At 42.9% G+C, this 25,205-nt stretch overlaps 1 protein-coding gene across 1 annotated transcript in view; it reads left to right on the forward strand.

Annotated features, from left to right (window-relative positions):
• LOC143975948 (von Willebrand factor A domain-containing protein 5A-like) overlaps positions 1-23,411 on the forward strand; it is an 86,608-nt gene extending 63,197 nt beyond the window's left edge. The window contains exons 14-19 of the mRNA XM_077478477.1: positions 244-449; positions 563-652; positions 9,937-9,987; positions 11,856-12,001; positions 12,780-12,906; positions 23,277-23,411. Of these exons, the coding sequence (XP_077334603.1) occupies positions 244-449; positions 563-652; positions 9,937-9,987; positions 11,856-12,001; positions 12,780-12,906; positions 23,277-23,356 (700 nt within the window). The 3' untranslated portion in view covers positions 23,357-23,411. The remainder of the gene's footprint in view (positions 1-243; positions 450-562; positions 653-9,936; positions 9,988-11,855; positions 12,002-12,779; positions 12,907-23,276) is intronic.
• The last annotated feature ends 1,794 nt before the right edge of the window (positions 23,412-25,205 follow it).

Here is a 25,205-nt window from a genome sequence, read left to right on the forward strand (position 1 = left end):
ATGGAGGCAAATTATATCCTTTCCCAGTGACTTTTGCCACACAGGAAACAAATTGTCACTAGGACAGGGATGCCAATGTAGGACAGAGTGTTTTCAATCTAAACGTGTGGTCATACCCCTCTTCGCACCTCCATTGACAGATGATTGGGTGCCCCCTCCCCCTGAGTAGAAGGAACCTGTTTAAGGGATGGTTGAGTGGTAAGGGGTTAAGTCTTCTCCTGTGTGTCCCTTCTTGGTTCTCAGGCCGACCATCCACAGACTGGCTGCCAAAAATCTGATTTCTTTCTTGGAATCTGACTCTGAAGAGTCTGAAGAGGTGAAGAAGAGGATCTTGGAGACCAGTCTGCAGTCTGGTGTTGTCTCCTCTCTCACAGTCTATGTAGCTGTCAACAAGGACACCAAGACACGTGTGGAGGGTCCTCCTGTGCAGAGGTTCATGCCTCCAGTTGGTAAGTTTGGTAAACCAATGTGAATTTTTTTTTTTCTGTGCAATTTAAAGCTCTGCCGTATGCCCATGGTGTTCGGCTCTCACAGCACTTTGAATGTACTTTGTGTTTTGCAGCCATGGCCCGTTCTTGTATGCCTCCACCAGGAGTTTTCTACTCTGCCACAGCACCGATGTCGGCTCCAGTTCAAATCCTTGAGATGGCTGGTGAGTTCAACACCTAGAAAATCCATATCAGTCAAATGGTGACTTAGGAGCCTATATTTAACACCTTCAGGATTGCTGTAGAGAGGTCACTGAGCCAGTCACATCAGTCTCTGCTACCCCGAGGCAGCTTGCACTCAAATGTTTCCTCTACCATTATACTGTTGGTGGTTTTATACAGCTCTGACATATTCCATAGTGTTGTACAGAGAACACAGAGCCAGTCCTCGGTCTCTGCAGCAAAGAAACCAACGCTTGGTCACCTGTTTAGTTACTGACCACTAGTGTAGGGCCACTAAAATATATGTAGCATTCTGAGATGAGGCTCGGACCACAGAGAAACCCTTCCAAATACTGGACTATCGTTGCCCTATTGCCACTTTTTAACAGTGCATTGACGCCTTATAGCCTGTAAAAAGAGCAGTGCTGATTTATTGTGTTGCTTGGTTTATGATGGTGTCACTGGATGTGGGCATTGGATTGAGGTCATGTGTGTTGAGGGCCCATTGGCAAGTTTTCCCCACAATGCATGCACACAACTAGCTCCCCTGTGTAGGATGGGGGGGGGGAACCGTGGCATACAAAATCACAAAAAGTAAGGTTGTGTTCCAAAATGGTAGCCATGTGAACAAAGTGCTTTTTGTGCTCATAAATCACTGATGCCCGTGCAAAGGTGCTCAATAGATGTGTTCTTCTCCTTGCCTTATGTGCACACCATACTGACCAGATGTTGACTTCTAAGCTATCAGAAGTCCACGCTTTTGTGGAATGTTTTTCATAATAAACGGGCGATGTGCTTTTCACTTTATTTATATTTAATGTGATTTGAGTGCTGTCTACAGTAGATTATATCTATATTGGTGGACAATATATACTCACAGGCCACATTTATTAGGTACACCTTGCTTTTACCGGTTTAGACCCCCCCCCCCCCATTCCATTTGCCTTCAGAACGGTCTTCATTTTTCATGGCATAGATTCAACAAGGTGTTGGAAACCTTCTTCAGATTTTGGTCCATAGTGACATGGCATCACGCAGTTGCTGCAGGTTTGTTGGCTGCACATCCATGATGCCAATCTCTCCACCACACCTCAAAGGTCCTCTATTGGATGAGGTGTGGAGACCATTGGAGTACAGGGACCTCATTGTCCAGTGGCGAGATCTGAGCTGTGTGATATGGTGCATTATCCTGCTGGAAGGAGCCATCAGAAGACGGGTATGCTGTAGTCATAAAGGGATGGACATGGTCAGCTACAATACTCAGGTAGGCCATGGTGTATAAACTATGCTCAATTGGTATGAAGGGGCCCAAAGTGTGGCAAGAAATTATCCCACCACACCATTACACCACCACCAGCCTGAACCATTGATACAAGGCAGGATGGATCCATGCTTCCATGTTTACACCAAATTCTGACCCCACCATCTGAATGTCACAGCTGAAATCCAGACGCATCAGACGGACAGCGTTTTTTTCCAATCTTCTTTTTTCCAATTTTGGTGATCCTGTGTGAATTGTATGAAATAAAAAGGTTATGGCGCTAAACCCTATCAGTGATGAGATGAGTTAATTTATCAAAACCTAGTGTTTATTTTTTATATATAAAAAGAAAAAGAAAAAAGAAGAAAAAACTGTTGGTGATACCGTGCAAAGATATCCTAAAGCAATTTTATCCAAAGAAAATTGTGTGTGATTAATGTGGAGTCAACATTCATGTTCCATTATAATTAAAATCAAAAATAGGTGTTAAATTATCCTATACGTATCAACCTATTAAAAACATGTAAACATTCATTTAAATGTGCAAAATAGTGGAAATAATGTTAGTATTTGACAATATATTAATTTAAAACGGATTGTGCAAACATGTGCAAAAAATGTGCAAAAAAGCAACTAAAGGTCAGAACAACCAAGGATCAGAAATGATTCAGCCAAAAAATCGCATGAAGACGCAAAATGTGCAAATAGACAATAACTAAGGATCAAAACAACCAGGGGTCTGAAATATTTTCAACCAATAATCGCATGAAGACGCATCTGTGTCCAATATGAGTCCAAAATTAATATTAGGCTTGATAATACTGCCTCTTCAGATTATTGTTGTAATTGTTACAAAAAGTCAATAGGGAGTATTTGATTCACTCGTGCAAATAGTGCGGGCTTTCAATTAGGAAACTTCATCCCCGGTGCGCCACTCAGTGTTATAGTGTGTAAATGCTCTCACCAGAGTTAATGCCCCTGTGGGGCTGGATGGACCTTCACAATGTAAGCCACTGTGTCGCTCTCTGGCTGCTGCTGGTGCACTGGGTGAAGCTTCGTTATTCCGTCCGTATGGTATCCAACGTTAATTATATAAGGAAAGACATATCCATAGTGTAATACGTTCTTAACCAAATCGTTCGTTTATTAATATTAAAATCTACTCACATTTTACATTAAAAGCATATGCGTATAGAAAACTCCGCCGTTCGTCTCAAACGAGTGCACACAACGTGGCCACGCCCTACGCGTTTCGTCACTACGAAACTCCAGAGGACGTCGTAGTGACGAAACGCGTAGGGCGTGGCCACGTTGTGTGCACTCGTTTGAGACGAACGGCGGAGTTTTCTATACGCATATGCTTTTAATGTAAAATGTGAGTAGATTTTAATATTAATAAACGAACGATTTGGTTAAGAACGTATTACACTATGGATATGTCTTTCCTTATATAATTAACGTTGGATACCATACGGACGGAATAACGAAGCTTCACCCAGTGCACCAGCAGCAGCCAGAGAGCGACACAGTGGCTTACATTGTGAAGGTCCATCCAGCCCCACAGGGGCATTAACTCTGGTGAGAGCATTTACACACTATAACACTGAGTGGCGCACCGGGGATGAAGTTTCCTAATTGAAAGCCCGCACTATTTGCACGAGTGAATCAAATACTCCCTATTGACTTTTTGTAACAATTACAACAATAATCTGAAGAGGCAGTATTATCAAGCCTAATATTAATTTTGGACTCATATTGGACACAGATGCGTCTTCATGCGATTATTGGTTGAAAATATTTCAGACCCCTGGTTGTTTTGATCCTTAGTTATTGTCTATTTGCACATTTTGCGTCTTCATGCGATTTTTTGGCTGAATCATTTCTGATCCTTGGTTGTTCTGACCTTTAGTTGCTTTTTTGCACATTTTTTGCACATGTTTGCACAATCCGTTTTAAATTAATATATTGTCAAATACTAACATTATTTCCACTATTTTGCACATTTAAATGAATGTTTACATGTTTTTAATAGGTTGATACGTATAGGATAATTTAACACCTATTTTTGATTTTAATTATAATGGAACATGAATGTTGACTCCACATTAATCACACACAATTTTCTTTGGATAAAATTGCTTTAGGATATCTTTGCACGGTATCACCAACAGTTTTTTCTTCTTTTTTCTTTTTCTTTTTATATATAAAAAATAAACACTAGGTTTTGATAAATTAACTCATCTCATCACTGATAGGGTTTAGCGCCATAACCTTTTTATTTCACACTTTTTATTTCCCTCTCTTCCCCAATAAGGAAGTGAGGGCTTCAGGCACAGGCAGCTCTAACCCAGTATATTTCCTTTTCTCTCTCCATTTTTTAATTTTAATTTTATTTCACATATTTCTATCACATTGGAGATCTGATTTTTCCATAGCGCGACTTTATTTATTCATTTATCTGTGTGAATTGTAGCCTCAGTTTCCTGTTCTTAGCTAACAGAAGTGGGGGCACTCGGTGTGGTATTCTGCTGCTGCAATCCATCTGCTTCAAAGTTTGATGTAAGAGGTATGTAGATATCTCCTATCTCCCCATGGAGATATCAACAAGAGAAAATGAGCATAGGGACTATTACGGGGCACATAGAATATTTATTATTCAAAAGGAATATTAATACCAAAGTAATAGGTCATATTTAAAAGAGAAGATTTATTTAGAAAAAACAAGAAATAAATACATAAAATATCACAAAATTCCGTTGATAGAGACGAATGAGGTAATTATTCAACTAGTTTCGCTGTCATAGCTTCATCAGGATATTACCTGAGTCTGAAAATATACAATTATTAGTGTAACAATTCATTAATGTCAATGGTTACAATATAAACATGACAAGTGAATAAAATCATTTAGACATGGGAGACATTGTCATTACAATATATTAACATGAAAGTGGGATTCCTACCTCTCTATCAACCCCATTCCAGCTCCTAGTCAAATTCAATGGTGTAGAGAGGGAGGAAAGACTCTTTTCCGGTGACTGGGAGAGAAATATTTCACAGCAGCCATAGTAGATCCACATATAAGGAATATTGACTAGATATGTAAAAGATATATAGAAAAATGATATTTGATTCATCAGATATATACTAAAGAGAGCGAGGGCCACCGAAAGAGAAAAGAGGTGTGTGACTGCAGTGGATGAAATTAGATATTAGTCATCCAGGAATAGTGATAAAGCTGATGAGTCTTTAATCCCCAATCCACCAATAAGACAGATTCCGTGATATAAAAACAAGTGTATCAATAATAACAAATTGGTGAACAAATGAAACACAGAGAGAAAGAAAAGAAGGACCCAAAACCTGTAAAGTATAAGAAATAAGTGGTGTATCCAAGAAAATATATATATGTATGATATAGTTACCCCTTATTTAAAGGGAGAACAAAGGATTTGAGGGATCCCGGAGATACCGAAGACGCTGATTTAGCTAAGGGTATCGTATATCAGAGATGTAGATGGTACAGGATCCAAAATTGATTAATGAGATGGTCTGCGCTAATAGGAGAGATAAGCATATTCAAAGCCATGTCTCAGGAAAAAAGTTGTACGCTGAGTATAGTATCCTGTGGGATGAGTATTGTTACTCACCCTTGTGCCATGTATCCCCCGCCTCCACCGGGTCCCGTCGCTGCTGCAAACTGGCGTGTAAAGCGCCATTTTTAAACCCCCAACCCCGCCGTAATCACAGCGCTGTGTCGCCGGCGCGTGACGTCGGAGGGGTCAGTGGTCCGGACATTGCGCGTATCAATGTCCGCAACGCGCACGCGCCCGTCCCCGCCGGACACCAAAAACATGGCCGCGCGTCTTATATGAGTGTATCAGAGATCTCAAAAAAACGATCTGGCACCCATATATACCGAATTTATCTCCCAAACAACAAAAGGCCCTTACAAATTTAGAAAGGCGCCACAAATTAGTCATTAAACCCTCAGATAAAGGGGGTAACATTGTTATAATGTCTAACCCCCAATATCGAGATATGTGCTACCAAATACTCAACAACAGGACTTGCTACCGGCCGATTTCATTGGTTGAAGTATCCAGTTTTGTTGGTGAATTCACACACATTTGTGCGCAAGCTTATAGGCAAGATCTTATTGACAAGGAAACTCTAGATTTCCTCGTCCCTAAACATCCTCGTACTCCAACTTTTTACAGCTTGCCTAAAACACATAAAGACTTAAATAAACCTCCGGGCCGACCTATCATTTCAGGTATAGGCTCACTAACTGATAATGCCAGCAAATTTGTTGATAGCTTCCTGCTGTCTCATGTTTCCAGCCTTCCGTCATATATTCGCGATACCACAGATCTTTTGAGACATATAGATGGCATCCTGGTCCCTCCCGACTCCCTCCTCGTGGCCTTGGATGTGGAGGCTCTCTACCCAAGTATTCCCCACGAGGGGGGAGTCGAGACGGCCAGAATGTTTCTAATGGAACAAGAGTTCTCTTGGCCTCTAAATGAGTTTATTTTGCAATTACTCAAATTTATCCTTACCTGTAATTTCTTCTTATTTGAAGAACAACACTTTCTGCAGACACAAGGTGTTGCCATGGGAGGAAGACTTTCATACATAGGCAGCAGCCCTTAGAGAACACTTCTTACTCAAAGGCTACTCTTCTACGAATTTACGAAAGGCCTTCAATAGGGCCATAGGCCATAAGAGAACATCCTTATTATACCCCAAAAAGAAAAAAACTGGAACAGAGACTGTCAAGGTTATCACACAATTCTCGGCTCACCATGACACATTCAGAACTATACTCTCTAAACATGGCACCTACTTACAGAAAACCACATACTTACACAATACTTAAAAGATACCCCTGAAATAGTGTTTCGAAAGGCTAGATCACTTAGAGACCGGCTCACTAGTAGTCACTTTCAGATGAAATCCATTCAGAGACCCAGCCAGAAAGGCACTTTTCCCTGTGGCCAATGCTCCATGTGTCCATGGATATATTCCGGAACATCAGTGACTCTCCCAAATGGAAAAAAGCATAAATTACAATCCCAAGCCAATTGCGGCACTACCGGGATTGTATACTTAATGCTGTGCCATTGTGGTGCATTTTATATTGGCAAAACTATCCGTGAGTTCAGGCAGAGAGTGGGAGACCACATTTATTACACAACCAATGGAAAATTAACATCCATTGGATGACACATTGGACTGTACCATCGATACGAAGTAGGAATCATTAAATTTGTGGCACTGGAAGTGGTCTCAGTTGATATCAGGGGTGGCAATAGGGACAAACTATTATTACAGAAAGAGGCCCTGTGGATAGAAAAACTAAACGCACTTGTCCCCCCCGGACTCAACGAAACCAATTCCTTTAAAGCCTTTCTATGAGTAGCTATGCTGCATATGATGCCTCAAATGTGGTCTCCCGGTCTCTGCCTCTATTTCCGTCTTAAATTTATTCATTGATTCTAATATGACCCCTAAAAAATTGCTGGAGGGACACTGGACGTGCCGCCCTCATTTGCTATCCCCACCCCTGTATAGACTCTCTTGACACATTAGTTAATTGTGTCTTAACAATGTTGAAGTAAAATTGTTTTTTGCGTTGTTTAAATTTATATTGTTTTCTTTATTAATTGTTACATAAAAAATTCATGTTTGTTCTTTATTTCTTTTGATCTATGGTATGTGCTACTAATAATAATTCTTTGTAAACATCTTGTATGTCTAGACATGGATGTGGTTCGCTCTAATATAGCCCCTGTTTCCTGATCGCTCCTGGCATTCTCTGGTGTGTGGGGGAGATTCTATTCCTGGCGACTGGTGTGGTTCGGGAGCGGAGGAGGGCGCCCGCCCATACCTAGTGTTGGTGTTGGGCTGACGTCCCTCCTTCCGCTCTTGCCGACGCAATGTGGGGCGGGACTGTTCGTTCCCCCTCCTTTGCCGAGGTGCATTTGCGCGCTGCGTCGAGTCGACGCGCATGCGCCGTTGACCGGACGGGCCACGTGAGCCCGACGTCTCTCCTAGACGCGCGGCCATGTTTTTGGTGTCCGGCGGGGACGGGCGCGTGCGCGTTGTGGACATTGATACACGCAATGTCCGGACCACTGACCCCTCCGACGTCACGCGCCGGCGACACGACGCTGTGATTACGGCGGGGTTGGGGGGTTTAAAAATGGCGCTTTACATGCCAGTTTGCAGCAGCGACGGGACCCGGTGGAGGCGGGGGATACATGGCACAAGGGTGAGTAACAATACTCATCCCACAGGATACTATACTCAGCGTACAACTTTTTTCCTGAGACATGGCTTTGAATATGCTTATCTCTCCTATTAGCGCAGACCATCTCATTAATCAATTTTGGATCCTGTACCATCTACATCTCTGATATACGATACCCTTAGCTAAATCAGCGTCTTCGGTATCTCCGGGATCCCTCAAATCCTTTGTTCTCCCTTTAAATAAGGGGTAACTATATCATACATATATATATTTTCTTGGATACACCACTTATTTCTTATACTTTACAGGTTTTGGGTCCTTCTTTTCTTTCTCTCTGTGTTTCATTTGTTCACCAATTTGTTATTATTGATACACTTGTTTTTATATCACGGAATCTGTCTTATTGGTGGATTGGGGATTAAAGACTCATCAGCTTTATCACAATTCCTGGATGACTAATATCTAATTTCATCCACTGCAGTCACACACCTCTTTTCTCTTTCGGTGGCCCTCACTCTCTTTAGTATATATCTGATGAATCAAATATCATTTTTCTATATATCTTTTACATATCTAGTCAATATTCCTTATATGTGGATCTACTATCGCTGCTGTGAAATATTCCTCTCCCAGTCGCCGGGAAAGAGTCTTTCCTCCCTCTCTACACCATTGAATTTGACTAGGAGCTGGAATGGGGTTGATAGAAAGGTAGGAATCCCACTTTCATGTTAATATATTGTAATGACAATGTCTCCCATGTCTAAATGATTTTATTCACTTGTCATGTTTATATTGTAACCATTGACATTAATGAATTGTTACACTAATAATTGTATATTTTCAGACTCAGGTAATATCCTGATGAAGCTATGACAGTGAAACTAGTTGAATGATTACCTCATTCGTCTCTATCAACGGAATTTTGTGATATTTTATGTATTTATTTCTTGTTTTTTCTAAATAAATCTTCTCTTGTAAATATGACCTATTACTTTGGTATTAATATTCCTTTTGAATAATAAATATTCTATGTGCCCCGTAATAGTCCCTATGCTCATTTTCTCTTGTTGATATCTCCATGGGGAGATAGGAGATATCTACATACTTCTTTGATCCAAACTATCGGGATGAGGTGCACACATGTAGTTGTACAACTATTGTATTTTTAAGCTATTTCTTTCCTGTCTCAAAATGTGATGTGTTGTGCACTCAGAGATGGAATTCTGCATACCTTAACGAGTGGTTATTTGAGTTACTGTTGCTTTTCTTTCATCTGGAACCAGTCTGTCCATTTGCCTCTGACCTCAACAAGGCATTTTCCATTTTCAGACCATTCTCTGTAAACCCGAGGTGTGTGAAATCCCAGTAGATCTGCAGTTTTTTTTTATTTTAAATGCTCAGACCAGCTCGTCTGACACCAACAACCATGCCACATTCAAAGTCACCTAAATGCCCTTTCTTTCCCATTCTGATGCTCTGTTTGAACTTCAGCAAGTCTTCACCACATCTAGATGCCTAAATGCATTGCTGTCATGTGATTGGTATCTTGTGTAGGTCTGTGACAATTGGAAGGCACCCATCTGACCCACATTTACACCCCCCATTTAACTTTAATGGGTCCTTTAATGCCGAAAGAGCCCTCGGACAGCTGTAGTCTGGAAAAATGTTACATGCACCCCTGAAATGGGTGCATTTGCATGCATTTTTCTCTTCGCAATGTATGAAGTACTGGGGAACAGGCTTTAACTATGTGTCTAATCTTCCTGAAGATTTCGCTGTTGGGCCAGACATCGTTTCTCTATCAAATGGAGCCCCACAAGGTAAGAGTATCCAGTTGAGCTCCAGGCCTTTTCTGGCACTTTTTGTTTTTGTAAAATTCACTTTTTATTTTTTGCAAAAATATTAAATGTTGCGCTGCATAAATATACCAAACACTCTGCACCATAAAATTGCTCTTGCCTGTGCAACGGCGATAAATTTTACAATCCATGGGCTATGATGTAAAAATCTTTACATGTTACCAATTAAAATTTCCACAAGGTCTAGTGCTAGCATTACTGTCCATGATCTGATGTTCATGGTGATACCTCAGTTTTGGGACGATCGCAAATTGCGTGTGTGCGGGACTGACAAGTGCGTTCACATTTGCACATTTTGTATTTGTTGGGGTTTTTTGTTTTTTTGTCGTCCCAAGGAATGTAAATATCCATGTGACAGGTACTACTTTTGTGGCGAGATCTGGGGTCTAGACCCCAAATCCCCCCCCGCCCTTTAAAAATATTCAAAACACAAAGATTGGCGGTTTTGATTTAATTTTATTTTTTCATTTTAAATGGCACCATTTATATCCAGGTAAACCAGAAGTGATGTCAGGTCATCGCTTCCAGGTTACCATAGCTGAGAGCCAATCAAAGTCGATCCGGGCTTTGTTTCGGCTCGCCATTTCTCTGCGTCGGCTGGTCTCTCAGTGTGACAGAGGAGCCCGGGTTTTTTTTTCCCCCCCCGGACATCCCCTCATGCTTGTAAAAGCAAATCACCAGCTAGTTAGCCATAAGTTGTCTGACAGCTCTTAAAAAAAAAAAAATTGTAAAAAATAAAATACCAGGGCAGGCATCATGCCAGTATAACGACTTGAAGTCCAGCGATTTTTACATTTGATATCATTGGTCAGCAAGTGGGTATACAGAACGCTCTTCCTGTGTTTTTATAAAAAAAAAACTGCTTATGGGCCAGCCTGCCGGAAGAGTCCGTGTTCTGTGACTTGGTTAGGGATCCCTTGTCTAAACCCTATCGAGGGGGAGGAGACGAGAACCATAGGTTGGGAGGGGCCAAAGAACCTAGAATTGATGGAAAATGGGTAATGCCATGTCCAAAGACATGAAGGTAGGTTAATTGGCTTCTGTCCAAAATTGGCCCTACTGTATGACTGGGGACCTTGGATTGTGGGCTCCTTGAGGGTAGGGACCGATGTGAGTGTGCAATGTGCAGGGATAGGGACAATTTTAGACACTCACTCAGGTTGAACTGGATAGACTAGTGTCTGTCTTCAACCTTACTATGTAATGTGCCAAGTGTGAGACCCGTCGTACTGCTTTATAGAAGCCGGCCTGAAGGTCTGCCCTGGTAGTGGGCAGTTTGCAAAATCATGTGGCACACTGACCTTGTGCCAATGACTGCTGTTGGCGTCCCAAAGTAAATGCTCTGGCACCATTGGGTCATTACTCTTGGGAGGAAAAGGCCTTGCAAGCACGCCAGCACTTTGGGAGAATCCACAAGCAGTCTTTTTTTCATTAAATAGAACGATGCATAAAATTCAGAGGGCCAATGCGTTTAGTCTATGTGGATTGTGTTCTAATTTAATAAAGTCTCTGTGGATTCTACTGAAGTGCTGGCGTTTCTTCAAGATTTATTTTCTCTTGGAGAGAGAGCCCCTAATTTCCTGTCTCTGGGGAAAACTCTCCAACAGGACTTGGATATTGGGGGGGGGGGGGGGGGGTGGAATGCAGGAATCTTTTTCCACACTTCCCGACTTGATCTAGAACCTGTAAAGTGTCTATTGTCTAGAGATACTATAAGGCTTATTGGCCTATGCCCTTATTTAATGCTTTTAGCTGCTATACAAGCTTGGTGGAAAAGTCACCGATCACTGTTTTTAGATTTTTACTTCTTTTTTTTTCCCCCCTCACAGTACCGCCTACTCCTGTGACAGTGGAGACTCCCGCCCTGTACAGACTAATTGCTCTCCAGAAAGCAGATGGCTCATGGGAAGCAAGCTCTGAATTTGCCACCATTCTGGGAATACCTGAGAATTTTGCAGAGAGTTGTCCTGTTTCGGTAATGTATAAATGCTGCAACAGAATGGGGGGGCAATAACATAAATGGAACTTGTGAGAAGATAACTTCCTCCAAATCTTCCTAATGCTTCAGGCTCTCCGGCTGACTCCTACTGCAACAGACGAAAATCAAGCTCTGGACTGCCGCACTCTTCAGAAGACCACTTTCTTTTATTGGAAAATCACATCACAGCTCAACAAACACAGCGAACAAGGAAAAGTTGCTGGTCAGAAATTTTTCCTTGTTCGCTGTGTTTGTTGAGCTGTGATGTGATTTTCCAATAAAAGTGGTCTTCTGAAGAGTGCGGCAGTCCAGAGCTTGTTTTTTGTCTGTTGCTAGTGGTAATAGCCGGCACTTGTGGCTTCCCATCTAAAGAGACAGTTTACAGCCTGCATGTGTGCTCCTGGAGCGCTGAGATCCCTTCTGACTCCTACTGTAGAAGCTGGAAATTGTTGGTTTATAGACCACATACATCCTAAATGTAGAACCATTTATGCAGCTTCTATGCAGCTGTTTAGTATGTTTCTGTTTTGCTTTGTTCTCATTTGGGGATATGCGCATGGTGGTGAAGGGTCTGTGAAAGTAACAAAACCACCCAGTCCATGTTGGTTTCATGTAAGGGAACCCGTGGTGATTTTATAGCTAGTTTTTTAGTTTTAAAAATCCAGTTGTCCTGTTGAAGTGCTAATTGTTTTAATATGCTGTTGTAGTAAATTTTAGATGGCATATAGGTTGCCATCTACAGTGTTGTAAGAAAACCATCTTTCTCCTTTTGCAGAATGTAGGGGGGTCGGTGTGGGCAACTGCCTTAGCGGTGATATGGCTTCATTCTTCCTGTCTGGACCAGAGAGATGAATGGGAGCTGCTGGAGGGAAAAGCCGTCTCCTGGGTCAAGGACAGTGCAGGTAAGATGAGCGGGATGTTGGACAGGAAGACCACTCTAAGCTCTTGTACACGCGGTCGGAGAATCCGTCGGAATGTGTCCTATCGGACCTTGTTGTCGGATAATCCGACTGTGTGTGGTATGCATCGGACTGTTTCCGTCGGAATATCCGTCGGACCAAATTTTCAAACTTGTTGGAAATATTTTCAGAAAAACTGGTCCGATCGGACATACTCCGATCATGTGTAGAGAATTTCGATCGGACAAAGTGCCACGCATGCTCAGATCAAATTCCTACATCAAAGCTATTGGCTACTAGCCTGAACGTAGTCCCATCGTAACGAAATTACATCATCACGTTCTGAAAGATCTGATTTTTCGACAACTTTGTCCAACCGTGTGTATGCAACAGTTTCGGACAAAATCCGACCGACAAGGTTGTCGAAATGTCCGACCGTGTGTACAAGGGCTAAGGCAGTTGGCCTTCCTATTTATCCCAAAGATGCTGGTGTGATTCTGTGTAGGCCACTAGATCTCTGTCAAACCATGTTTAATACATGGGGACTTTCATGCTGAAACAGAAAGGCCTTCTCCAACCTTTTTTTTTTTTACAAAGGGCTAAATTCTCTTAAATCATATATTTTGGATGTATAAAGCACTTTTTAACTGCTGTATCCTTAGAGCTCTGTGCCAGGGCCGGTCTTGCAGGCGTGAAGTCATTACGGCGCCAGTCTATAAACCCAAAGAGACCGGATGAAGACTAAAGTAGTGGGGAGCTGTGACAGTTGCGCTGCAGTGCATATTGACACGTTATGACATAAACCTGCAGGGGGCACTTTTTATTCTAGCCGTTTACTACTGCTCTAAGGAAATGGGATTACCATTTTACATGACTTGGTGTTGCCCATTCCTAGTTGTACAAGCATGGGCACTCTGCTTTATTTATATATATATATATATATATATATATATATATATATATATATATAATTATTTTCACACTTATACTCTACCTCACACTATATTGCCAAAAGTATTGGGACACCTGCGCTAACTCTCACATGAACATTAATGGCATCCCAGTCTTAGACCGTAGGGTTAAATATTGGGTTGGCCCACCCTTTGCAGCTATAACGGCTTCAACTCTTCTGGGAAGGCTGGCCACAAGGTTTAGACCCCTTTCACACCAGGGCATTTTGCAGGCGCTATAGCGTTAGAAATAGAGCCTGCAATCCGCCCTAAAGAAGCTGCACGCTGCACCATTGTATGTAGTGGGAAAGCCCGAGGGCTTTCCCACTACAGTGGTGTGATGGCAGGACGTCAGAAAAAAGTCCTGCCAGCAGCTTCTTTGGAGCGGTGTGTTTACCGCTCCTCCACTGCTGCTCCCCATTGAAATCAATTATGCGGCGTATTGCTGGTGGTTTTTACCCTTTCGCGGCTGCTAGCGGGGCTAAAAGCACCCTGCTAGCGGCCGAAATCCACCGCAAATCCAGCGGTAAAACGCAGCTAAAAATAGCGGCATTTTACTGCCAATGCAATGGGCAGTGTGGTGTGAAAGGGATCTTAGGAGTGTCTATGGGAATGTCTGACCATTCTTACAGAAGCGCATTTGTGAGGTCAGGCACTGATATTTGACGAAAAGGCCTGGCTCGCAGTCTCCGCTCTAATTCATCCCAAATGTGTTCTATCTGGTTGAGATAAGGACACTGTGCAGGCCAGACAAGTTCCTTCACCCCAAACTCTCTCATCCACACTATATTGTCAAAAGTATTGGGCCAATCCCTTCAAATCCTTTTGGTGAGGGGGGATTATGGTGTTGGGGTTGTTCAGGGGTTTGTCTTGGCTCCTAAATTCCAGTGAAGGGAACTCCTCTTAAGGCATCATACCAAGACATTTTGGACTATTTCATGCTCCCAACATAGATGAGTGAGTTTGGGGTGGAGGGACTTGACTGGCCTGCACGTGTGTGTTTGTTGCCTCCCCCCAAAATGGGGGAGCAAAAAAACGAGTAATTTTCTCTAATGTTCCAGGACAGCCATGGGCTCCTCCTACCAAGACAGGAAATGCATTAACCCCCACCAGATAAAAGGGCAGGCCCCATGTCAGTATTGGTGTTTCATCCAGATGGGGGGGGGTGACATGTTTACTGGAACTGATTCCCCTAGGTCTTATGAGCGTGGCTCCTGTGTCACTTGGGGTGGTATTCCTACATCTTTAGGTCCCAGAGCAGCACATCCACCAGGGGAGTAGTCTTGTGGCTGCTGTCCCTGCTTCTCAGTGCAGGGGGAATGCCAGCACCGCGGTGTACGTCTGAGCTCCAGAACGTGACCCACATGGCGGAAGTCTGCTTGTTTTCCCTGCTAAACCGCATGGCTGGAGCGTGCAGTGAAGGGGTGGCACTTGTGAGTTCCAAACTGGCCCACAGGAAATACCCAGTGGGGTCACTTCCGGGGTGTGTGACATCATCAGTTGGCGCCGTAGATGCTAGTTCCTGTCTCTAAAACGGCACGAACAGGGAGGCTGGTGTTTAAAAAAGTGAAACCCGGCAGAGGCTGTGGACCACCACGGGTGGGATGGACTCTTCTGCAATACCTGCACAGGCAGCATAAGCAGGCCCTAACACCAGCACCTCACAGGTAAGCCTGAAGTATGTGGTGGTTTATTTTTTTTTTATTTTTTTTCTTGCACATCCTGCAAGTGGAGTATATGTGGCATACAATTCATTGGTCATTTGTTCTCTTGCGGGCAAAGACTCGGGACAAGGCCCAAGCACAGCCACCAGAAAGGAAATGTGTGGTTTGTGGAAACCAACTGAGCTCATAGACAGCTTAGTTAAGGATGATTCGGTAGTCTCCTGTCAAAAAAAAAAACTGACAAAAAAAAAAGCAGAAGCTAGTATTTTCTAACAAGCTAAATGTAGACATAAGCTCATCTAAGATTCATGTTCCCTCAGAGGGTCCATCTCCTGTTAGGACTTCAGCTGGTCCTAGCCAGGGCCGTCTTTAAGGCAGGGCAAAAGGGGCAGGTGGGGCCCAAAGCAGCTGCCTCATACTTGACAACTATCCCAGTTTACATTCCTTGTCCATTGAGGTTTTAGTCCTGTGCTGTGTCCCAATATCTGTGTGAAGTGCTGCTACTAATGCTGCCCAGCTCTGACCTATTGTGTACAGATGACTCGCCTGCAGACCCTGTGTTTACATGTAAATAACCAGCATTCATATGTAAATATCAGTGACATGCATATGTAAATAGCTGAGGCCAACAGCATTCATATGTAAATATAAGGCAGCATTCATATGTATATCATGCCCCCCTGCAGTGAGGAGATGATGTTCTGTAACCTACAGCAACCAGTGAGCAGTATTACTGTACAGTATTCTCTAGCAGCCAATCAACAAGCAGAAATCATGTGCTGTAACATCTAGCAACCAGGCAGTGATGATATTCTGTAACCTCTGGCAACCAATCACTGCCTGATCTGATACAGTAAACTTATTTTGAGTCTAGCTGCTATTTATTGTATGTCTCAGAGAAGGTGGAGAGCGAAATTGCATGGGGGGAGGAGGGCCATAAGAATTTTTGCCCAGGGCCCAATCAAAATTAAAGACGGCCCTGGTCCTAGCGCTCCACAGCAGAGTGTGGAGAGTGAAGACTCTGAGGCTGAAGCTGGCTCCACCCATTCTTCTCCGGAAGAATTGGGGTCAAATACAAGGTGCAAGGTGCTCAAGGTATAAGTTGGCCTTTAATAAGTCGCCTACATCTTCCAATGATATCTATAGGAAACTTGATATAGAAGAGAAGGCACAATTGGCTAAACATGACCTTCTGTACAAAGGTTTGCATAAGAAAAAGGCTAGAGCTTTTGTCTGTGGATAGTTCCCTTCTTGATACCATCAAGCTGGAGTGGGAAAATCCAGAGAAAACCTTTACTTTCTGGTAACCTAAAAAGGTTTCCATTTGAAGACACAGCACAGCCATGGAACAAAAATCCTAAGTTAGATGCACCTCTTTAAAAAAAACTCAGACCTAGCGTTTGACAATATGGGCACGTTTAGGGATCTGATGGCTAAGAGGAGATATCCTTCACCGAGCCTGGAACTCGGCCATTAGGAATCTTAAACCGGCTCTGGCCTCCACTTGTGTAGCCAGAAATTTAGAAGTATGGTTAATACAAACACACTTGTTGGCAGTTACCTCTAGAGAACAGATTCTGAAATCTTTCCTTCCCCTCTTTCATGCAGTGGGGTTTTTGGCTGATTCTTCCGCAGAGTCAATAAGAATAACAGCTAGGACCTCGGCCTTGTGAATTTGGCCAGAAAAAGCCTATAGCTTAAAACCTAGTCGAGTGACGCCGCCTCAGTTGCGCCTATGTGGTCTTCCCTTAACAGGTGATTATCTTTTTGGCCCAGGTCTGCAAGAGGCGCTGGAACACATGGTCGATAGAAAAAAAAAATGCCTTTACAGAGAATAAGAAAAAGCCAAAAGCCTGAGTTTTATTTTTTTTTGTGGCCAAAGTAGGCAGCAAGGTCCTAGAGAAAGGGACAATATGCCCAAAAAGCATTGGACAGAGCACATGGGCAGAGGTAGAGGGGGGGCTTCTTGTTTAACCATCCTCAACAACCCGCCATGCCTCAGCGACTCATGTCTCCCAGTGGGAGAAAGATTGTGGGCTTTTCTCCCACAGTGGGTAGTAGTATCCAAGTCCATTCATCCCTGACCTAGTGACCAATGGGTACAGGCTAGAATTTTTTTTGCAAGCCACCAGAGCGCTTATTCACCTTTCCTCCCCAGGATCAGGTAAAAGCGAGGGCCCTGGGTCTCCAAATTGGAGACTTGATAGATCAAAAGGTCCTGATCCCCCCCCCCCCCCATTCCCTGGTCACTTTTATTCCCATAGATTTGTCTGAAAAAATATCGGCTTCTCCTGAACCTCCGGTCTCTGAACTGTTCGATTAGGTACAAGCACTTTTGTATGGTGATGGTGTTATCAATCAAAAACCTGCTTTACCCAAACTGCTTCATGGCCACTTTGGATTTGAGGGATGCCTATCTATAAGATTCTTGAGACTAGCGGTCAAGATGGGAACAGATATTCAGTACTTTCACTTTCAAGCCCCTCTCCTTTGGTCTGTCTTTGGCCCCACGCATCTTTACAAAGGTGTTGGGAGGCGCTGGCTCTGCTAAGGTTAAAGGCGATGACTATTATCCCTTACCTGGATGACCTAGTGGTGGAGTCATACCAAAAGTTATTAGCAAATCTCCAGACCATACAGGACTTCCTTCAATCAATCTCTAGGCTGGTTAATAAACAGTCTTCCTTAATTTCCGGCCCAGAAAGTGACATATCTGGGTAAGTGTTTTGCTCCAGCAGTCCTAAATCTTTCTCCTGCAGGAAAAGGTCTCAAGAATGGTCTGTAAGGTTAACATTGTTTGCATCAGTCTGTCTCCCTGAGACATTTCAAGAGCAGTGGGTCTGAGGACCGCTTGCCTTCCCACAGTGCCATGGGCAAGATTTCATCATTACAGCTGTTTCTACCAAGGAACTGGGATGGAAATGCAAGTTCCCTGGAATCAAGGGTCTTGTTTCCCTCCAGGATAAAAAGAAGCTTGTGGTGGTGGATGCACCTCCACTTAACAAGAGATCTACCATTGTCCAGTCCTAGATCCCAGAGATCACAACGAATGTGAGTTCCTGGGGATGGGGAGCCCATCTCAACAACACAATGGCACAAGGAGACTGGTCCTCAAGGGAAGCAAGAGCCTTCTAGCAGTTCAGAGAGCCTTGCAGGTATATCAGATGGAAATCAGGGGCAGACTGACAACTCTTGGGGCCCCCAGGCAATAGAAGATTATGGGGTCACACAGTACACACACACACACACACTGAAAAGGTGTGAGGCGGGCAGCTATAATCTTGGGATTTTTTAAAAAAACACAGATTTTTACATACTGTCCCTGGTTTTATTGAGGCTGGCAACCCTGATGGGGCCCCTTAGTGGAATGGGGCCCTCGGGCAGTGCTCAAATGGTCAGTCCGCCCCTCGGGGCCACAATTTCCTGCTTCTGACAATATCGCTACTGTTGTGTACCTCAACAAACAGGAGGAGTCAGATATTTAAATCTATTGCCCAGGAGATTTTATCATGGGCAGAAGGGAATCTAGCCTCAATTACAGCAGTGCACCTGAAGGGCACAAAACTGTCTGGCAGATTATCTCGGCCACTACTGGGTATGTTGAGACAATTGGTCCTCTCATCCCAAAATCTTTGCGGGTCTCGCCGACAGATGGGGATGTTCCAAAGCGGACCTGTTTGCAGATCAGAACAATAATAAGACTGAAGTTCTCTTCTCTGAACCCAGTGGATCAATTATTGGATTGATGCTCTGGAAAATCTGTGGCCTTTCGGCCTCTGCTCCTTCCTGCTGACCAGGCTAATTCCAAAAGTTTCTTCTAGAAGAAACAAATCTTCTCCTAATGGCCCATTTTTTTGTCCCAAAAGGCCATGGTTTTCCCTGTTAGATGGTCTCAGAGCCTCCACTGAGTTTTCTGAAGAGACAAGAAAACCAGTCTCTAGAACCATATATTCCAAGGTCTGGAAGAAATGTAACTTGTGGTTATCTGAAAATCAAAGATTAACTCATGATGATCCTTCAATATTTTTATTTTTTTCCAAAAGTGTGTCGACAAGGGTCTTTCAGTTAGGTGCTGCTTGTACCTTTATTTATTTTTTTGTATTATCCAGTGTGTTTTTTTTCTTGGAAAATCCCACTATAGATAGATTCTTAATCAATTTCTAGGTCCAGGCCAGTAGTGGCTAGAAGTTGTCCAACCTGAGACCTGTCCCTGGTGCTTCAAACTCTGGTAGAATTGCCTTTTGAGCCCCTAGAGGATATTTCAGTTAAGTTACTTACGCTAAAAAACATTTTTTCTTGTGGTACTTACCTCAGCTTGTAGCACAAGTGAGTTACAAGCCCTTTCAGTGAGGGAACCTTTCCTCACAATTTTTGTGAATCAGATTGTTTGAAAAACTGATCCAGGATTTATGCCTTTATTAAATATTTTTTATTAGGTTTTATAAGGTACATATGCTACAACAGCAAGATTGTTGCATTGAAATGAAAAAGAAATATAACAGAGGAGTACGCAGACTCCACCTCCACCAGTAACATCTTAATGAGTTATACAAACTTATATCACAACAGATATTCTTAAGGTTCCTACCAATACAATTATTGATGGTTTTTATATAATGGTCCCACAATTTCCACCTCCTGTAGAATGACATTATACTATTTTCTCTAAAAGCAATACTTTTTTCGTAGGAATAAGAATCATCAACCAAACACAGTACTTCTCTTATATTAGGCGCCACTGTGGACTTCCACTTTCTCAAAATAGTTAATCTGGCCGCATAGATTATGTGCATAACTAAAGTACGACACGAGGGAGGGTATATTTCCATATTTATACTTAGGAGAGCCTGCTCAGGTTTGAGCGGATTTAAAATGCCTGTCAACCGTGCTATCACGTTTGAGATTGTGCCCCAAAAACTGCGCACAGAAACACAATACCAAAGCATATGTGCTAATGTACCCACCTTATCACACTCCCTCCAACATAAATTTGAACCACCTCCCCCAAACTTCTCCATTATGTAAGGGGTTCTATACCACCTCCATGTTATCTTCTGGGCTGCTTCTCTATAATTTGAACATCTGGTAAGGGTATAGTTATATTTAATAGCGTTCAACCATTGAACTTGTGTGATTTTTATGTTTAAATCCTTTTCCCATTTAAGCAGTGGGGGCAACATTTCAAATCGGGTCTTACTGCCAATAATACTATATAGTCTTGTGATTCCTTTCCCGCGACTAAACTCCGGTTGCCACATTTCCCAGATGCTTTCTGGTACTACAAAATGGTAGTTGCCTGTATTGGGTACTATGCTCGCTAGTCTAGCATAAGTCAGGAATTCAGTCGCAGGCAAGGAATACTGGGATTGAAGTGCTTTAAAAGGCTTTATTTGCGAACCTTCCATTAAATCATGGACAGATAATATGCCATGAGCTGACCAGTTTTTTAAATTTAAATCCGTAGTAAAGAGCGATAATGTCGTTAACGGGATAGGAATAGTTCTATGTTTAATTACTATATCCCTGTTGTTCATAAGATAGTTCCACGCCTGAATAGTAGCTGCAATCATAGGGTGTTGAGAACACTGCTTTGGATTACCGATAGCTGTAGCGTAAATAAGCTCCACTAGGGAACCCTGGGTTACTTGACTTTGTTCACAGCTATACCAAAACTTCATCTCGGGGGAGTGAAACCAGAACCAAAGCTGATCGATAATGGCCGCTACGTGGTAGTCCTTAAGGTTCGGTACACCCATGCCCCCGGCCTTCTTATGCTTAGTTAAAGTGTGGAAGTTACACCTTGCCTTTTTCCCTGCCCAAATAAAGTTGGATAACTGACATTGTAACTTACGGTAGTAGGAAGAAGGTAACTGTATTGGGAGCGCCCTAAACAGGTAGAGCAGCTTAGGGAGTAAAAACATTTTGTAGGCCGCTAACCTCCCTGACCAGGACAAGTAATATTTTTTGAGCCTGTTTATTTCTTTCTCCAGTTCCCCTATCATAGGTTCAAAGTTAAGATTATAAAGATGGCATATAGAGCTGGACACCTGAATTCCCAAATACTGCAACGCTCCTTCTGTCCAAGGATATGGAGTCCTATCCTGAATTTGTTTCTTTACTTCTGAGTCTACCCCTAGGTTCAAGATATTGGATTTTGTAGCATTAATCTTATAGTAGGAGATTTGGTTGAACTCTTCCAATATGTCATGTATTGCAAACAATGACCTTGCAGGGTCTTCTACAGACAAAATAACGTCGTCGGCAAATAATGTGATCACATGTCTAGATTTCCCAATCTGTATACCCTTAACGAGAGGGTGGGTCCTAATCCTCTCCGCCAAGGGCTGATCCAGGATTTATGCCTAAAGTGGCCAGTACATTTCACAGATCCCAGGACATTGTACTGATCACCTTATTTGTAATTCACCAAAGGGCGACCAAGAGACAATTTTGACTTTAGAATTCTTCTTGTCTGCCTTGAGGTCACCAAGACCTTTTTAGAAAGACTCCCTTGTGTGCTCCTGAAAAGAGGACAAACAAGGAAAGAGTGCATCTAATGCCACCTAAAGAAAGCTATTACTGAAACTTACAAAATTAGGGAAGTTCCTCCGCCTTTTCTCACTGTGCACTCAACAAGAGCCTTGTCCTGGGCTTACCGGAACAAATTTGCAAGGCTGCCACATGGTCCAGTTTTTTTGACTTTCATTAAATATCATCGCCTGGATCTCCTATCTGCTCAGGAGCAGGCGTTTGGTCATAAGGTCCTTCAGGCAGTTCTCCCTCCCTAGACTGGAAGGTTCTGGCTCATTGTCTGTCCTGGAAGACTTAGAGAAAAGCTCAGTTAGACTTACCGGTAACTCCTTTTCTGAGAGTCTTCTAGGACAATCGGATTCCCACCTGGCTTTGTCTTGAAGTTATGGGTATTATGCATATGTTTTACAGGTATGTCCTACAGTTCTCAAAACGCTGACATGGGGCCTAGAGGACCGCCCATTTATCTGGTGGGGGTTAATGTGTTTCCTTTCCTGGTAGGAGGAGCCCTAGGACTCATGGCTGTTCTGTAAGACTCTCAGAAAAGGAGTTACTGGTAAGTAACTTTATTTTATTTTATTTTTTGCAGCTTTCATTAAAATTCCAATCTCATATGAAGGTCCTTGTTTAGATGCTTCCTGCTATAAGGGTGAAAACTGTTTTCCAATTGTGTTCCTTTGTTAGTCACATGCATCCTTGTTGAAAACTACAGGCTGAGATTTCAACAAATTACTCAGACATCATCCATATTTATAACTTAAGCCAGCCATGGATGGTTTGAATCTCTGCCAGTTCAGCAGTTACTGGCTGAGATTCGAACCATCAACTTGGGTACAAGCAGTATGTCGGCTTTATTTCTGATTATAGCGATTAGCAGTAATCGGTGTGCTACTGGCAACCTTCCTGCCACCTCTCCACGCCCCCCACAATAGTTCCGTGAGGGGTATTCACACTACTTTAGTAAAGAAAATCACTTCATCTATGGCCGGCTTTATAGTGATCTTGTGTAGACAAAGTGGCTGGGGGGGGAAGGAGAGCGAAGAATATGAAAATGGCATTCAGTGGAAAAAGCAATCAAAATGTCAGTTTGGGCTTTGATGTACTTTAAAGCATGTTCTTGCTTCCAGCATGGAGAAGGCACAAGTTTGAGTTATTGAATGTCGCTGTTAATTCCTAAAACAATCTGTAATCTGAGGAGAAAAATGAAGGTTTTGTTTTGTCTTCTCAGGTTCCTCCTTGGCAGAGGTGGTCAAAGCCGGAAACGAGTTTTTGAAGTCATCGGTGGATTTTGCAATTTTTGGTCTCTGATTGTGTAGCTGGAGAAGTCTCATGTGTAATAAAAGCTGTGCTGCTGAAGATATAAGCCTGTATGTCTTCCTATTCACTTATGTTATCCAACTGAAATCTTAGACTTTAAAGAGGTTGTAAACCTCTATGGGGATGTTGTACCTATAGGTAAGCCTTATTCTGGGCTTACCTAATGGGTACTGTAAATATCTACTAAATGTTCGCCATTCAGGAGATGCTTGCTGTTTACTGCTCCAGTGATGTCATCGGTGCATGCTCTCTGAAGTAACAGCAGCCAATGTCATTTCTTCAGGTGAGTGCCATGACCGGCGGCTCACATGTGAGGGATGTCACGTGGCTCTAGCCAGTCAGAGCTGGAGTACTAGGCCCCAGAAGGAAGTCGGGCAAAGATGGATGTGGCCTGCAGCGGGGACAGAGCAAACTTTGTTTGCAGGTAAATAGCACAAAATGTGCTAGTATGCATGCATACTAGCATATTATGCCTTAACTTTGCAGGGAAGAAAAACTCACCAGGGTTTACTTTTAAGTCATGATTTAGTTTTTTCCCATTCTGGCTTAAAGCCAGAAAGGACTTTGGTTTTTTCTTAAGGCAGTTTGGCTTCAGGGAGATCCAAAGAACAATGTGCCTTAATCAGTCCTCCTTGAGCAGGGTTCCTTCAGAGGTTGCTAGGGGTTAGGTTGAGCCGTGGCTGATTAACCTCTGGCATGTTCTGGGTCCAACACCACTTGGGTGAGCCAGTTGCATGACATCAGTGTTTTTAGGTGTCTAAGGGTGGCATTTTTATGAATGTGCACTATTGGGGCTTTTCCAACTCTCCAACAATAAAATGGTTTTAGCAAGAGTTCTGAAGACCTGGAAATGAAAGGGTTCCTTTGGGGCAAACCAGTTTTTTTTTAAAAGGCTGGCCTCAAGAACCTGTGACTGAGTCCAACATGCACTTCATTGTTCTGCTGCTTCTGGCCCAACCATGTGGTCAAGGGACCAAAAAAGTAATGCGCTATCGTGGGGGGGGGATGTTAAATGACCTCCCAAGGGTTGGACAAAATCAAAGGGTCACACTTGCCCAGTTTGAAGACAACCGCTCTAGTCCCTTAGCAGCAGTTTTAAGCAAGAGGTCCGTGGGGACCATTCTATGTCACAAGCCATTACTTTTATTTTATTTTTTCAATTTATATTGGATGAGGTGGGGATCAGGATGTCACTGCCCCGTGTCTTCCCCCAATCCAATCAGAGAACCCTTTGCATGAATTCAGAAAATGCAAAGCATCCTCAATGGCACTGTTGCCAAGCAGTTGACCACAATGCAGCAAGTCGCCTCCATAGCACTGGACCCAGAAGCAAGTAGAGATCACTGTTGTGATGGTAGGGGAGAAATTTGCACCATAAATATGGGTGTCATGTGTAATAAGGCGCAAAAGGGGAACTTGTACTTTAAATTATGTATGCCATGTAGACTGGAAGACTCTGCTGCAGTTCTTCCTCCTTACCCAGTTGGCATTCACTGGTTTGTCCTCTTGGAATATTGTCTGTCCTATTCAGGGCCGCCTTTAATATTGACTGGACCCTGGGCAAACATTTTCTCTTCCATGCAATTTCGCTCTCCACATGCTATGAAACGTAAACTAAATAGCAGCTAGACTCAAAATCAGTTTACTGAATTAGATCAGGCAGCGACTGCAATGGGTTGCCAGAGGTTACAGTTGCAATGGATATTTTGATGATAGGCAACTCCTATCCTCATATTGATTAGTGGTTCCAAATTAATGACTACTGCAGTGGGGAACAGACACAAAAGATACACTCAGCATCTTTCCAAATAACCGTTCTCCTTTATTATGACGCATTTGA

The sequence above is a fragment of the Lithobates pipiens genome, unplaced genomic scaffold, assembly GCF_037356315.1.
Source record: "Lithobates pipiens isolate NorthernLeopardFrog02 unplaced genomic scaffold, aLitPip1_a1.2 Scaffold_13, whole genome shotgun sequence".
Classification (NCBI taxonomy): Eukaryota; Metazoa; Chordata; class Amphibia; order Anura; family Ranidae; genus Lithobates; species Lithobates pipiens.